Source organism: Vidua chalybeata, chromosome 7 (genome assembly GCF_026979565.1).
Source record: "Vidua chalybeata isolate OUT-0048 chromosome 7, bVidCha1 merged haplotype, whole genome shotgun sequence".
NCBI classification, from domain to species: domain Eukaryota; kingdom Metazoa; phylum Chordata; class Aves; order Passeriformes; family Viduidae; genus Vidua; species Vidua chalybeata.
In genome coordinates, this window is record NC_071536.1 from 2,150,563 (window position 1) to 2,166,166 (window position 15,604).

A 15,604-nucleotide genomic window follows, 5' to 3' on the forward strand; every position below is an offset into this window, starting at 1 on the left:
GAAGTCTTCTCTTTAAGCCTAGGTGGAGACTCTAGGCTATATTCTTACAAGGCAAGGTCCTTGGGATTTCCCTGAAGGGTTTAAAGGATTCCACAGGTTTTATATAGGAAGGGAGTGAACAAATAGCACAATTTTCACATCCAAGGCAGACAAATTCTATGGGAAAAATAACTTCCAGAAAGGAATCTTATCTCAAGAATTTATGGTGCAAGCTAACTGCCGTGTGAATCAGTGAAAGCCCTTTACTTTTCAGCAGGAAATGTTTCCACATGTAAACAAATACCACTGCTATTGTTAGTGCTGGAGCCCCCAGGATGGTGTCATGCACAGCATACAGTACAGCTGGGTCATGAGATGCAGGGAGAAAAGAGCAGCAACCTCTCTGAACATATCATAAGGATACAAAGCCTGCAGAGAGTATTCAAAGAGGGGAGTGAAGATGATGAGGGGACAGGAGGGGAAGCTGTATGAGGAACGGCTAAAGTCAATTGGCTTGGTCAGCTTGGAGAAGAGGAGGAGAGAGAGGGAGCAGGTCTCAGCATGGCTGGCAGCTTCCTCCCAGAGGACATCTCCAATCTCTGCTCTCTGTGACAGGGACAGCACCTGAGGGAGCGGCTGGAGCTGTGTCAGGGCAGGGTCAGGTGGGATTTTAGGAAAAGGTTCTTCTCCCAGATGGTGCTGGGGCACTGAGCAGACTCCCCCAGGGAATGGGCACAGCCCCAGGCTGACAGAGCCCAAGGAACATTTGAACAATGCTCTCAGGGATGCACAGGCTGGGATTGTTGGGGTGTCTGTGCAGGGCCAGGGCTTGGACTCCATCATCCTGGCAGGTCCTTTCCTCTGGTGAGTCTATGATTCCATGATTCCTGGACACTGGAAAGGAAGGTTGATACAATGCTTTGCCATGTAAATAAATGCTATTTGTAGTGCTTTCAGTTGGCTGTGCTCTCAGTTATACCAAACAAAATGTGACAGAATTCAGCTGCTATTTTAAACAGAAAGCACAAAGCGCCACCTCACCGTATCAAGCACTGCTCTATTTAAAGGTTCCAACAATCTCTTCTCCATTTCCAGCTGCAAACATCAGCAAACACACATTGGAAAAGTCAAATGAATTCAAACATTCCCAGAATACAAATTTTCATCAATGAAACCAAGCAAGGATTGCCCACAAAGCCTATAGAAACATTTCCTAGATGAATTAATGTCTCTCCCATGCAGGGCTGTAATAGCTGAACTTCTGCACTGCTGAAAGGCTCCAGGTAGAGGGGGAACAAGTCCACAATGTTCCTGTACAGTCTGAAATAGGGATGAAGGGCTGGACCAAAGGCTTTCCTTGGGGGGATGATGCTGAAATCCATTGCTTTCTGGCATGCCAGCATTCCAGACCCCAGCAGGTCTGACAGACAGCCCGTGCAAGGAACAAGCAAGATCCAGCTACTGCAGGACAGAACAGGAAGGGAGATGGATTCATTCAGATGCGCAATTAGTGCTTGAAGGAAACCCATGCACGGGTCCCTTTGAGTGAAGTGTAAAAGCAAAGGGATTTTGGCAACAGCAGCAGAACTCTTGGAAATAGGAGTGTTTTGCAACAGCAGCTTACAAGGACTAATTGCTGCCAGTGGACATAAGGGCAGATGAGAAGAGTTTGGGGAATGCAGGAATCATGTCAGGAGATAAGCAATCATCTCCCGTTTCACCACAACCTTGCAACAAGCAGAAAGGGCTGTTTGATCAACAAAAATAAAAATAGCAAGAAAATCCTGCTGACTCCTGCCGAGACATTGATACTCTGATGCCTCCGTTACCATCTGCTTGGGGGTTACTGCCAGCTCTGAGCAATTTTTCTTCATGAACTGGTACCTGTGTGAGCAACAGAAAGAGTTGGAGAGTAGAGCTCCCAGCCCACCTCAAGGCTTTGCTTTCATCCTCTCAACATCAGCTCACATGACTGGATGCCTTGTCCAGGGGAGGGTGGACATAGCAGAGGGTAGAACTGGATGAGCTTTAAAGTCCCTTCCAACCCAAACCATTCTGGGATTCTAGGATTCTTCTGATGGCACTATCATCTATCATGAGAGGTGCCTTTCCACAAGCTCCATCATGAACTGCTGTCCCTTGTCCCAGGCTGCCCCACTGTATCTAATTACAACCTGTTTGCCAGCCACACTGCAGCTCCCTTTGATCTGTGCTGGCACTGTTTGAGCAGCACTGGACTAAATGGCCTCCAGAGTTCCACTATTCTACAGCCTTGTTTTTAGGCAACTTGGGAGTCCAGCACATCCTAGAACCAGCCCAGGAACTGGTGATCTCTGTAGATTTTATTAGGTGGTTGCAAGTCATTCATGACTACATGGAACTTAGGTCAAGTGAATATTCAGTTCTCCCAGGAAAACAGTGAGCTGACTGGGGAATGTTTGGCACAGGTTTAAGTTCTCTTGGACAAAACCACTCTGTGGAAGAAGGAGCCAGGCCGTAATATCCAGGCTGATCAAGTTGTTCCAGATTATCCCATTCAACAGTTACACTTCTTAACCTGCTGTCTCTAAAGATGGCAGCGTTCTCTGCATCCATCAGTATTCTGTCTGACTTTCACATCCCTCTGTGGGATCCAAGCCAATTCTTTCTTGAAACTGGAGGCAAAAGGACACAAGGCTGATGACCAGACACTCAGCTGCACCTGAGACTTTGGGTCAACTCCTCACACTGCAGCTTATTGTACAAGAAGGCTACAGCGGTCCAGCCTAATGCCCCACTTTGATAGTGGAAAAATAAACCTTACTCCTGCCCTCACTTGTGTCTTTTCTATTTGGGTTGCCTGCTCTTCAGAGTTAGAAGGTACCAAGGGTAAAGGATCCAGCACAGCAGCTCCTCATTTTCTAGAGGCCCTCCAACACAAAGACAACTAAAATAACCTTGGGTTAGTCACAGTTATTCAGAGGCAAGCGAGCAAAACAAAGTGTTTTAAACAGTGCCGAAACCTGATAGAAAGCCCAGATGGAAACCTGTATTTTTCAGAAAGAAAAACACAAATGAGGAAGACAATTCGGGTCTCCTTTCTTCCCCAGTATCAGACAATATGAATACAACCATCAGCAATTAATACTAGCTCTTCTTTCAAAGACACACCAATTTAACACCACAAATGCTGGTAACTTTTTCAAGGCAGAGAATGGATTTAAAGAGGGCTTACCCTGCTCCAGTAGCTGCTCTTGAATTTCAGCTGCACTCATTTAATTTTACTGGAAATCTCTTTCAGAAGGCCTTTCAAATCAGAGAGCTTAAAAAAAAAAAGAGGTTATTTTTGTAAAGTCCATCTAGCTGAAGGAAAGCAATGCTAATGAGTAATGAAGGTAACAAGTAATTGCCTCTTCAAGTATTACACCAAATGCAAGAGTGCCCGAGAGGACACTCCCAATGACAGTGTTCATCAGGGCAATTAATACAGCGAGCCCCGATGCCTCTGTATTTCAGTGAGTTAACCAGCAGTTAGCAGAACAGAGGAGCAAGAGATGGGTATTTCTTTTCAGGAGAGAATTAAGGTTAGCAGATCTCCTTTCAGTTTCAAGAGAAGCATCACTAGCCACAGACTCATTCACCACTTCCCTTTCAGTCTGGGAAGCAACCTATTATTTTGCAATCTAAATTATTTGACAGCAACCAAAAAACAAAAATACTCTGAAGTATATGTGGGTCTTTTCACCTGTGAGTTTCTCAAAAAGTCTGTGCTTCATACCAAAGCCACTCCCCGCTTCAGAGGCCAAAAAGATAGTCAAGCCTCAGAAAATACCCATTGTGGACACACATACCCATTTCAACATCACAGTCATAAAAAGATTATTTGTATGGCAATTCTCATCATGTGCTCTCTGGTAGATTGGTAGCTTTATATTGCTTAATTACCCCATGCCAACAGCACCAGAAGCTAAACTTGACAGACACCTTTGGGATGGGGACATGAAAAGTATGTGACACCCCTTCTTCCCACTGGTGTTTCATGGACCTGTTAAGACAGCTGAATGTTGCAGTTTAAGATGGAAATTACTTCTATTTTATTCCATCCCACAAGGAATACTGAGAAACACTCCTCCAGTGCTAAGCAAGTGTCTTTGTTTCATTTTCCTGCGCAATATGAAGCTCTTGTGGCTTGGAAGGGACCTTACAGCTCATTGTGTTCCACCCCTGCTGTGGGCAGGTACACAGGCTGCTCCAACCCCATCCAGCCTGGCTTTGGACACTTCCAGGGATCCAGGGGCAGTCACAGCTTCTCTGGGCACCCTGTGCCAGGGCCTCCCCACTCTCACAGCCAAGAATTTCATCCCATTATCCCATCTAATCCTGCTCTAAGTTCAAAACCATTCCCTCTTCTCCTAATCACTACACACCCTACACACTCCTATGTATGGAATCAAAAGAGCACGGCAAAAAAGGCCACTTAAAATGGGGTCCTGGTGACAGTGACAAAGACTGCACACGGCTCTGGGAGGCTCATTTTCCTTGCCATGGCACACCCCCTGCTTTACCACAGAGAATCACATTCCCCAGAGCAATCTGGGTCAGAAGTACCTTTGCATCCAGTTGTCTAAATCGATGCACCATCCTAGAAGCAGAAGGAGAACACGGAGCAATGGGATCAGTCTGGATACCCAGGAAAACTTGGCTAATTACCACACCCCAACTCCCCCCAGTGCTCCATCCTCCCAGGGAGGCAGGGCTGCACGTGACTGGCATCGTTTTTAGTACAAGTAAATGAACTAACATGCAAATTACTATTAGTAGAATGCTATTCCATTTTCCTTCTCAAGACACTTTTGCTTCCAGTACCAAGGAGATGTTTTTGGTATTTCTTTGACTTCTTATCCAACGCTGCTTGTCTCTGGGTAGTCTTAACCTAAACACTTATTTGTGGACAGCAATGTTCATGCCCACAGATATGGAAGGGTCTGGTTTTTCTTGTCCATTCCTATCAGCTCTCTCTGATTAAGGGAAATACTCAAGCTGACACAAGTTAGCAAAGTTAAGCAATCATACAGAGCAGATTTTGTTCTCTAGCAGTGTTCTGTTTTCTTGCTTTCTTTCTGTTTTTTTTTTTTTTTTTCTATTATACTATTAGTCTGAAAACAGTGAAACAGATCCCAAAGATAATGTTTCCATGAGCTGGCAATCAAAGAAACATCCAAGTCTAAGTCTCCAAAGTTTCAAATACCATGATTCTAAAGACCATCTTCTCCTCCTCAGAGGTCTTCCCTACTCATGCTGCTAACTACACATCTCCATCTGGATTACTGCTGTGGGAATGTCTGAGATTCCAGGTCTAATGGTAAACATTCTCTGCTAAATGTAAAATCATAGAATTATTTGGGTTGGAACCAATTCCACCACTAATTCATGTCCTCAAGTGCCACATCCACACAGCTTTTAAATCCCCACCCTGAGATGGGGGTGCCACCACTGCCTTGGGCAGTCTGTTCCAGGGCTGGACAACCCTTTCCGTAAAGAACTTTTTCCTAATATCCAACCTAAACTAATGCTACAGCAAGAGTCAGCTGTGGCACTGCTTCCCATGATGAGATCTCAGAACACCATGGAAGACATTTTCTTCTCTTCAGCAGACAAAAAAGCACCAATTCACTTTGGAAATAAAAAGCACATTAATGCTGAGTTTATTTACTTACTCATTAGTTTGTAAACACTTAGAGCTGCTGAAAACTTGCCTTCACTAGAAATGTTCAAGAGAAAATTAAGAGAATGAAGACAAAGATAGGCAGGCTTACTCTTCTGACGAATCATTTGCTTTTGTATTGATTTTGACGAGGTAATTCTCCTTCATGACAGCTTCCCATGCCAGGATTTCATTGTCCTCATTTCTTGAGCCTGGGAAATGTATTTGAAGAAAAAATACATGATTTGTCTTTCCAAAGCCAAAGTGCAAAAAGGCTGGCTCAGTGTGTGCATTGAGAGGTTAATGATTCCCTTCCCCACATCCTGAGCACTCGCAGCCCCATTGCCCACCCGTGACTCTGCTCTCACAGATGTGACACTAACGCCTTTCGCTGAATGCTCCTGGCAACCAGAGTCACTTAAAAACACAAAATAGGAGCAAACATAAAACCCAAAAACCACCAAACAAACAAGCACAAAACCACCCCACAACCTTACAAGCTCCAAAAGTCTTCCTGGACTTTTTTTGACTCTTGGTTAACATAGGTGCCTCTGCTTCAACAGGTACAGGATATTCTAGCAAGTTCCCATCTGGGTTTGAGCTTTCCATTTGTTTCTACATTATCCCATACTGGATCATTAAGAGTAACACTTCCAGGAACCATGATGTATGATTTTTCATTGAACTGAAACACTCCAGAATGATGAAGAATTGTCTTCTCTAAGAAGCATTTTGTGGTGGTGCTGTAAATTCAAGAGTTGATACTGAGGAGCCCGCTTGGAGGCATCATAGTCCTCCAGAGTAATACTTGAGGATTTTGTCATGTTCCAAAAGGATAGCATAAACCACAGGGGTTTAAAAAAAGAAATAAAATCAACTGAGACAAAAGAAGCCCAGGGCTGGTGAATGGCTGAAGTCCCTTTCTTCCACCCAGTTCTCCTCTGACCTCAGACACCCCTCAGCTGTTCCCCCCACATTCCAGCAAGCATTTAAGCACCCAAATCCCAACCATTTCCGTAGGAGTTAAAGGGGAAGGCAGGATTTTACAACAGTCAATACATCAATGTGCTTCCTCCATGCAGTTCTCAGTTCCTATCATCAGCAAAACCACAATCGTTTTCTGGCTCTAATGAACTCTCCCATTCTTTCAGAGCTGCAACATCAACTGTGCATCATTTGAGCAGGAATTTCTGCCATCCAACAGTTTCCCCAGCAAGGAATCCACACAGCAATTTAGACAGCCAAAATTAATTAATGCTAAACAATTTTATACCCCAAAGCAGGCTCTTCCTCCTAAACTGGTAACAAATCCAGCTTCTGCTGCAGGGCAACAGGCTGGTTACTGATGGATGGGAAAAAGCCTGTCAATTAACTCAACTTATGCTCTCTCAGCTGAGAAAACACTCTACTTGCTGGAGAGGTGGGGGGGAAAAGCTTGTTAAAACAATTCATATCTGTGTCCTCTGACAGAGAAATTAAAGGAGAAATAGCTTGAGAACTGACTTGCCACATTTTTGAGGTGGTTTGCTCATTTGGCTACATGGAAACTGTTTGTTCTCTTTCAGTCACTCCCTAGCAAGAAGAATGAATTACAAAAAAGCCAAACCCACAACCTTGCAAAGCTGGGAAACAGCATGAGCAGCTCTAATTAACCTGAAGTCTTAATGATTTACACATACAAGGCAATTCTACATAAAAATGGCTTGGACAAGAGAGGTCTGGATAAATCTCACTTGAAAACTTGAATCTTACTGAAGAGATTTCCAGCAGCACAGTGGATTTGCATGACAGAGGTCTACATGGCCCTTGGAAATTTCCCAGCACAGCACAAAATGCCCGGAATAAGCACAGGATGCCATGGAGGAACTGCAATGCACCTGCTGCAGAGATGACTTTTGGGCAACAAGGAAAAATCCAACTCACAACAAATGATTGGCTCTTTGCTTTCTTTGTTACAGCAGCACTTGAAGCATTTCCTCAGCACCATGAATATGTAGGCAAAGATGACAAAGGGGAAGGGGATGGTCAGGCGACTGCAGTATTCCTGCACCAGGAAAAAACGCTGGAACTTCCACACCTGGTCATTGTTCTCTTGCACTGATCCAACAGTGTAACTGATGGGAAAGAGAGAACACACCCAGGATGAGTTGTTCACCAAAGAGCTGCATCAGAGCCAAGAAGAGAGCATTCCTCTACTGCACCAGGGCACGGTTTTATAGTCACAGAATCCCAGAGTGGTTTGGCTTGGGAGTGACCTTACAGCTCACCCCGTTCCACCCCCTGCCATGGACAGGGACACCTTCTATCATCCCAGCTTGTTCCAAGCTCCATCCAACCTGGCCTTGGACACTTCCAGGGATCCAGGGGCAGCCACGACTTTTCTGGGCACCCTGTGCCAGGGCCTCAGCACCCTCACAGGGAACAATTCCTTCCCAATGTCCAATCCATCAATTGGAAGCCATTCCCTTTGTCCTGTCCCTCCATCCCTTGTCCCCAGTCCCTCTCCAGCTCTCATGGAGCCCCTTTAGGCCCTGCAAGGGGCTCTGAGCTCTCCCCGGAGCCTTTTTCTCTCCAGGTGAGCAGCCTCAGCCCTCCCAGCCTGGCTCCATTCCCTCTGAGAATCTGTTCTGGACTCATTCCAGCAGCTCCATGTCCTTCTGATGTTAGGGGCATCAAGGTAGTAATTTTTATTGACTAGGAGGTTATTTAGTTTGTTCTCCTCCTTAGAGAGTAGTTTGCAAATGGGTGGAACTAAAACAGTAGGGAAAAAAAAAAACCCTTGAAGTTACAAATAAGCAGGAAAAAAATCTGAATAGGAAGAAAATACTCCATGTACTTTAACTACCTCAGCTCTAACAAGTCTTCTTCTAGCCTAGACACATGACAACAGGATGCTTCTTCACAAGATACTGTGTCTTATTAATTGAGCACATAACTCCTTTCTTAGGAAAAAACCCAAACCTAAAACTTACAACAAATTTAAAAGCTCCTGAGATTTATAGTAGAGGTATTAAGGACACTGCAGGCACAGATCAAACCCACAGCTCAAGGCACTGTATGGACCCAGCAAAGCAACAACCACAGGTGCAAGCAGCTCCCAAGGCTGCCTGACCTTTCAGTGTGACATTAAGTGGCAGATGGATGCTCCCAAAATGCCTCTGCTGAGAGCCTAATGCACCTTTATGTGAGATATATGCAAACCTTCACCTGGTGGAGATTCTTTTTCTTTAAAAGATAGATACAACTGGCAAAAACTAGAGGGTTTTTTACTGGCATAACAGCATAAACTAGAGCATTTGCCATCAGGTGCTGTTAAAGTGAGTGTTCTAGCAAATATTAAAGGTTTTTAGGGTAGAGCTGGCTTACTGCTATATACTTTCCTTCATTCTTGAGAGGTACTTGTACCCTTTCTAGGGAGTATGAGCATGCTTGTCTCTCCCCAGGCATAGATATGCTTTACCTATCCTGGCTGCCTTGCCAAAAATAATATTTCTGACTTTCTTTAGATTCTAGGTCAGCCTGGGGAGAAAGGGTCAGAGCAGAACCTAAACCTGAGGCATTCTCAACTTATCACTCTCAAATATCTCACCTCAGGCCAGGAAACATTGGCAGTGTCATTCAGCTGAGAGATGCTCTTGAGCAGCACCAGGAGTCCTGTCAATACTCCTGTTGCCAAAGCAACTTCCTGACAAGGTACCATCAAATCACACAAATAAACCTTGTGGTCCTCAATAAAGGGTGATCAGAGGTTTTGAGTACTCTTGTTATGTTGTGAGTGTAATGCAGAAAAGGAGCAGGGCTGGGAATGGGAACAGAGCCACAGCACCAATCCAGTTGCATTCCCAAGTGAGACACAAATGCAGCAAACCCCCAAAGTCTGATATGAGGAACTTCCCATGACTAAATCAACTCCGTGTCACAGCTTGCAGAGGATGCAACAAAGATTTCTGGGAGAAGCTGAGGAAGATGTTCCCTGCCCTTGCTGGTCTAGAGGTGATGGCACTTCTCAAGACAAAGTCCTTTTGCATGTCCCAAGGGGATGTGGCCCATTACCTGTGGTCTAAGTCAGAACAATAAATGGCAGGTCCATCAAAGCAAGTACCAGACTCATCCTCACCACACAGCAGCTCAGGTTAATAAAACCATAGTGTCCTGAAGAGTGACAATAATTCATTTACTCACTCTAGCAAGGTCACTTGGGCAGCAGCTCACACTTGGTAAGGCCCTGCTGACCAGTATCACCCCCTGCGTGACTCACGGGGGTTCACACCACAGCCACAGTGCAGAGGATGCTTAGAGATGGAGGCAAAGGACAGGCAGCAATCCCTCCCCAGGACACTGCACCAGCTTCCCCCAGGCTGCTGTGGCAGATGCAGAGGCAAGGGTTGGCTTCCTGCTGTTTTCCAGCACTCCAGTCCCTTCCCCAGGGATATGTCAGTGCAGGGACGACCAGGAAGCCACGGCTCCTTCGTTACGCACCCGAACATGGCCACGAGCAGGTTGACCAGGAGGATGTTGGTGGAGAGCATGTAAATGCACACAAGGGGAATGGTGATCCACTCCGGGAAGCGGGGCTGGTTGTTGGCATCCAGCTCCACGCACAAGGGCTTGGACTCATTCCCAGAAAAAGTGCAGTGGTCGAAGTTGTAGGTGGTACCTCAGAGAGAGAGAGGGGAGAGCAAACAGTGAGCTCCTCGTTCTGCTGGTCCTGCCCTCAACCCTCCATTCCTGCTCCCCGTTCGATTTGGAGGCAAGGGGCCAGCACAGGGCTGGACAACCTTTAGAAGGACAGAGCCTTCGACCCACCCAGGAGAGACCCCCAGAAGATAAATACCATCAATATCATCAGGGTACTGGCCAAACATGGCCAGGTAGGGCTCGTAGATGACCGAGCGGAAGATCCACTCCCAGCGGTGCTCGTTCTTCCTCAGGATGCCTTGCCTGGCTACACCGAAGGCCACCATCCACACAGCAAAGAGGAAGAGGAAGAAGAAGACATCTATCATCTGAAAAGGGACAACAGGCATCAATCAGTGCCCCCCTGCAGGTCTGCTGCAAGCCACACAGGGATGGCTTTTTGCTCCTAATTTCACCAACACACATGGTAATAACTGACCGCTCCCATTCAGAGAACTTCAAAAATACTCATGCAACCACAAAAGCGAGACATGTTTTGGAATACAGGACATCCCCCTGGCATCAGACAGGCTCCACAAAAGCCAGAACCAGGTAAAAAGGACTGTGGCTCACCTTACCCCTGTGAGATGAAAGCTTCTGGAAATGCCACTCTGGGTGGCTTCCAACCAGCATTTACAGCCCAGACTCTCTGGCCAATGGTTTCATGAATTTCTAGCACTGTATGAGAGGATCCTCACCACCCTCTTCCTCGGGAACTTGCGTGATAGATGCAGTGGAGGACCAAAATCCTCCTCCTGTACCCTCTATCATCACTGTCTTGTCTGGGGAATACTCATGGGAGCAACAGAAATACCACTGGAATGTTTGATGTATGGAAGACAAAAGCTACCAGGAAGCAAATTTCCTCTTCTGTTCTTCAGCCTGGTCCTTATTCTTTCTCTTGACAGAGAAAAATGCCCTACTCTTAATTAGGTCCCATTTAAATCTTAATTCATCCTGTTTAGCAGATTTTTGCTGCCATCATTAGAACATGGTGATTTCACTTTTAAGAGGGAAGGGAAAAAAAGAGGTGTCACATCATTTATTCAGACTTTTGAATAGCTGCCAGAATCTTACCATCCTCTGCAGCATAATAATTTTGGGTCCTAGATTCCTGCTAACTGTGAAAATATGGATGAGCCTCAGGGTAAAAACTATGTAGTCCAAACAGAAAATTACTCTCCCGGAATACCAAGAGCTTTCATCAGAGTGAAGCCTGATGGAGACAGCAGAAGAAAACAAAGAGAAGCCTTGGGTGAATTATGCAGAAATCAGGTAAAAACACACTGAAACATTGAAATGGAGAGTGGGAGGTAATTGGAAAGCAGAGCACAGCTATCCAGGGCCCCATGGCCTCCCCCATCTAATGACAGGTGACAGAGATGGTTAATGCACACTCTGTTTACACCCTTTCTTCCTGACGCGCATCATCCCTGCTCGTTTTTTCTCTTACCCTTAAAGCTATTAACAGCAAGGAAATTTGTACCTGGAGCTACTCCCACAACCCTCTGAAACCACCACAGTGCAACAACTGCTGCACTGCCCTGAGGCAACAAGGACTAAGTTACAGCTGACTGAACAATTACTTTGGAAAATGTTTCCATCATTTCTTTGCCATGGTTTTTAACTCATCCCGTCGTGTAGAACAGCTTCTGGGAGATAATGACATTATTTATATATATATATATATATTAGGCTGCTGCACAGTCCTCTTAAATGTAACACAAGGCCCAGGTGGTCATATTAAATAGCCAGTAACAGAAGCCACAGAAAATCCTAAAGATTTTTTTTTTTTTTTTAAGTCAACACTTGTCAGTATTTGGGGCCTTCACAATGGGAATTCCATGAACAGATTGCTCCCCAAAATTTCATTACAGATTGCAGGCAAAACCCACTAAGGAAGGGAAGCAAAGCTGTAACATGGACACAAGAGAAGGCATTACTCACCTGAACACAATTCCTGCTATGAAGTAGAAGATTGCAAGGGTATCCATAACATTCCACAGGTCTGAGAAATACTTGCTGCCGTTCATGTACCACTGGGAAGGAAAAAGAACAGAAAGTAACCCCCACACAGCACAGTTTCTTTGTCCAATGAACTTTTTGTCATACAGTAGGTAACATCAGAGTTCAGATGGCTTTCAATTTCCCCAGAAAGAGGGGTTTCATGTATCCAGCAATGCCACAAATTACTGGCAACCTGTTTTTTTGGGTCTTGGTGTGACCCAGGAAGCACTGCAGGGGGAGGGGGTAACAGTTTAAGGGTAGCTGATGCATCCTGGCTTCTCTCCCTTCACAGAGCTTATTCACTGATCTGTCCCCAGCTACATGCACATGCTTTGGATGCAACATGCACATTTAATTTATTCTTTTAATTACAGAGCTCTCTATTTCTGAATTGCAAGTCTAGTGAGAATCCCTGCTCATTCCCAGACTGACTAGCACAGCAGCCTGGATCCCAAGTCTGTACAAGAACTAACTTCTGGAATCAATTCAGAGGTGACTCATAAGGACAAGAAGCTTCATCAGGACAAACCTCTGCCAGGCCTGGAGAAATAAACTGCATCCCCAATTATAAGTCTTTTGAATTTCAATTTTCATTGAAATCAACGTTTTGGAGAGTACTGGTTAGTGAATCTCTAACTGGCATATCCAAGGAAGGCAATTCTGTCCTTATTACTTCTATGGGAAACAAACAGAAATCCAAGGGAGCTTTCTCCTAGGTGCTGTCTCTGCCCAGCAGCTCCTTAAATCAAACAAAACATCTGGGACTGAGGTGCAGCTCTCCAAATTCCAAGCAGTTCCTACTGCTGAGAGGTAAAGTGCACGGAGGTTCTGTCCAGATTCCTTCTCCACTGGAGAAAACAGGGCTTTCCTTCACACCCCACCAGTCCACCCACTCACCTGGCTGGAGGCTACCTCCATGTGGCTAAGGAGACAGCAGGGAAAAGGCCTCTCCGATTTCCCCATGGCTCTAAACGGGACTAGGAGCAGCTCCAGCTACTTACAAATCCCTGGGACCACCAGAAGTGAAAGTGGGGCTGAGTCAGTGGCTTACACTTCGGAGACTGTTCCAGACCAAGGGCTGATTTCTCCCCAGAACTGGTTATCCAACTGCAGCAGCTACAGTGGGACCCCAGGCAAGCTGCTCTTACTTTGCCTTGGATGTGAAAACAAAATCTGAGATACCCCTCTCTTTTTTTTCTTTAAATACAAAGGACACAGACACAATTTTGATGCAGAGTTAGACCGATGCACACATGGTCTGTCTCAGAGGAAGCCAGGGAGGAATTTCCCCAAGAGGTTTAGAGGACTGGGACACTGCTCTGCTTTCTGCTCAATTTCTCCTCCTCAGGAAAATGGCTTTGCAGCCAGAACACTGGCTGCAGATAGCTTTCAATCTTCCAATTTAGCTGCCTCCACTGCCAGATTGGTACAGTCTGGCTACCAGTTACTAAAGGGAATTGCAGCAGTTCTACCTGCTCAGGGCAGTAAGAAAAAGGGACATTGTTAGGAAAATAAGCTTTCTATCCCTAAGTTTTTCCCCAGGACTTTTGCTGGGTACACACAGGATGTGCAAGGACAGGTCCAGAGACACCAGAACCTAAATCAGCAGAAACAAACACTCCATTAGTGTTTTCATGGCAAAAGAGTCTTTTACTTTTCCCCCATTTTCTTAGCAAGTAAAGTTGCCATAAACAGGGCTCTACCTTGACTATTAAAAAGGGAAAAGACCACAGTAACAGCAGCATCAGAAATGTCATCTGAGCTCAAGTAAAAAAACGTTATTGCAGGGTGGGATGATCCAGCAGATCACCCACAAACACTCGTGACGCAACTCAGGCTTTACAGCAGAGTCAGAAAGCAGCACCAAACCCACACACCCACTGCTTTTTGACTCCCCCAGCATCCTCCCACTGCTCTGACCATAGACTGGCAGAGACCAGCTTGCCCAAAACCCACCAGATTGCATGTGAAGCGAGGAGAAGATACCAGCTAAGTGGCTGGCTATAAAGGCAGTCCCACATGCTGTTCCCACATCACAGCTGGTCCCTGAGTCTACACTGAACCAGCAGAAACTGTACAGATGAGTAAAAGCTAAATAAAAATGCATAAAGGTATGTAGCTTACTGGTAAACTATAAAATAAAGGGGGTGGAATGTAGAGAAGAGAGGCAGGAATGACTTAATCTAAAGCTTTGCACCAAGATAAATGTGCTAAATCTAAACCTTTATTACCAACTACCTTGGCAAGCCAAGCATTCCTGGGAACCACCTGCACTGGCAGCAGCTTATCCTCTTGGTGCACAGACACTGCACTGCAGTGCAGGAATTCAACACCAGAGGAAAAAATCCTTCCCTGGGCCCTGAGCTGCCTGAGCAGCTCTGCTAGGAAGTGGCTCCCCTGAGCACCTGCACTGCCTGGGAGGGGGGAAAAGCACAAGGCTGTGGCTCTAACACTAAACTTTCTGGGGTTGCAAGCGCTGCCTACTTGTCTCACTTCATCACAAAGCAGAATGAAGACCAGCACGTAAAGGATGATCTCCAGGGCCGTGGGTTCCTTCTGGAAATCCATAAGCAACACGTAGGCGAAGAGCAACAGGAAAGCAATGTAGAAGATGACGTTCCAGGAGAAGACCACAAAAGGGGAGGTGAAGAAAGACACATAATATAAGAAGAGTTTCTTACTCTTCTCCACAGGCTTTTTCCTGAGGAATTAAAAGAGGGAAAAGGTCTCTAAGCATAGCTTTTAATGCCTAGAAACATCTGTGTTCTTAAAGGCGAAAGAGCAAAGGGTGCAAAATCTAGCTCAGGATGTTACTTCAGAGGTAAAGACATCCTGCATCCACTGCCCTCAGGTACTCCAGTACACTGGTAAACTTCCAGCTTGGATGGGGCTTGGAGACACCTGGGATAGTGGAAGGTATCCCTGCTCATGGCAGAGGCTGGAATAAGATTAGCTTTAAGGTCCCTTCCAACCCAAACCATCCTGTGATTCTGTGGTCTTAAATCCAAGATCAGAGTGAAACCCAAACTGTCAAAAGCTCATCTGGCTTTTGAATACCTTTATCTAAGACTGACTGAACACTAGAACGGCTTCTCCCGAGTAGCTGTGGAGTCTCCACCATTGGAGATATCCAAAACTGGACACAGTCCTGGGCAACCTGCTCCAGCTGACCCTGTCTGAGCACAGGGTTAGACTGGATGATCTCCAGCCAACTTGCCATAATATTCTACAATTAATTAACTTGCTTTGCCTCTGAAA

The 15,604-nt window shown here is 45.6% G+C and overlaps 1 protein-coding gene across 5 annotated transcripts in view; it reads right to left on the minus strand.

Annotated features, from left to right (window-relative positions):
• Nucleotides 1-1,833: 1,833 nt before the first annotated feature.
• TRPM8 (transient receptor potential cation channel subfamily M member 8) overlaps nucleotides 1,834-15,604 on the minus strand; it is a 47,251-nt gene continuing 33,480 nt past the window's right edge. Inside the window, exons 7-16 of one of the 5 annotated variants that reach the window (XM_053947899.1) lie at nucleotides 14,831-15,047; nucleotides 12,287-12,378; nucleotides 11,417-11,555; nucleotides 10,497-10,668; nucleotides 10,142-10,319; nucleotides 7,586-7,776; nucleotides 5,775-5,874; nucleotides 4,567-4,600; nucleotides 3,194-3,280; nucleotides 1,834-1,863 (exon numbers count right to left, since the gene is read on the minus strand). In XM_053947899.1, the coding sequence (XP_053803874.1) occupies nucleotides 3,230-3,280; nucleotides 4,567-4,600; nucleotides 5,775-5,874; nucleotides 7,586-7,776; nucleotides 10,142-10,319; nucleotides 10,497-10,668; nucleotides 11,417-11,555; nucleotides 12,287-12,378; nucleotides 14,831-15,047 (1,174 nt within the window). In that variant the 3' untranslated portion in view covers nucleotides 1,834-1,863; nucleotides 3,194-3,229. Of the gene's footprint in view, nucleotides 1,864-2,079; nucleotides 3,281-4,566; nucleotides 4,601-5,774; nucleotides 5,875-7,585; nucleotides 7,777-10,141; nucleotides 10,320-10,496; nucleotides 10,669-11,416; nucleotides 11,556-12,286; nucleotides 12,379-14,830; nucleotides 15,048-15,604 lie in introns of those variants that run through there. The other 4 variants (XM_053947903.1, XM_053947900.1, XM_053947901.1 and 1 more) reach the window with 4 other exon arrangements.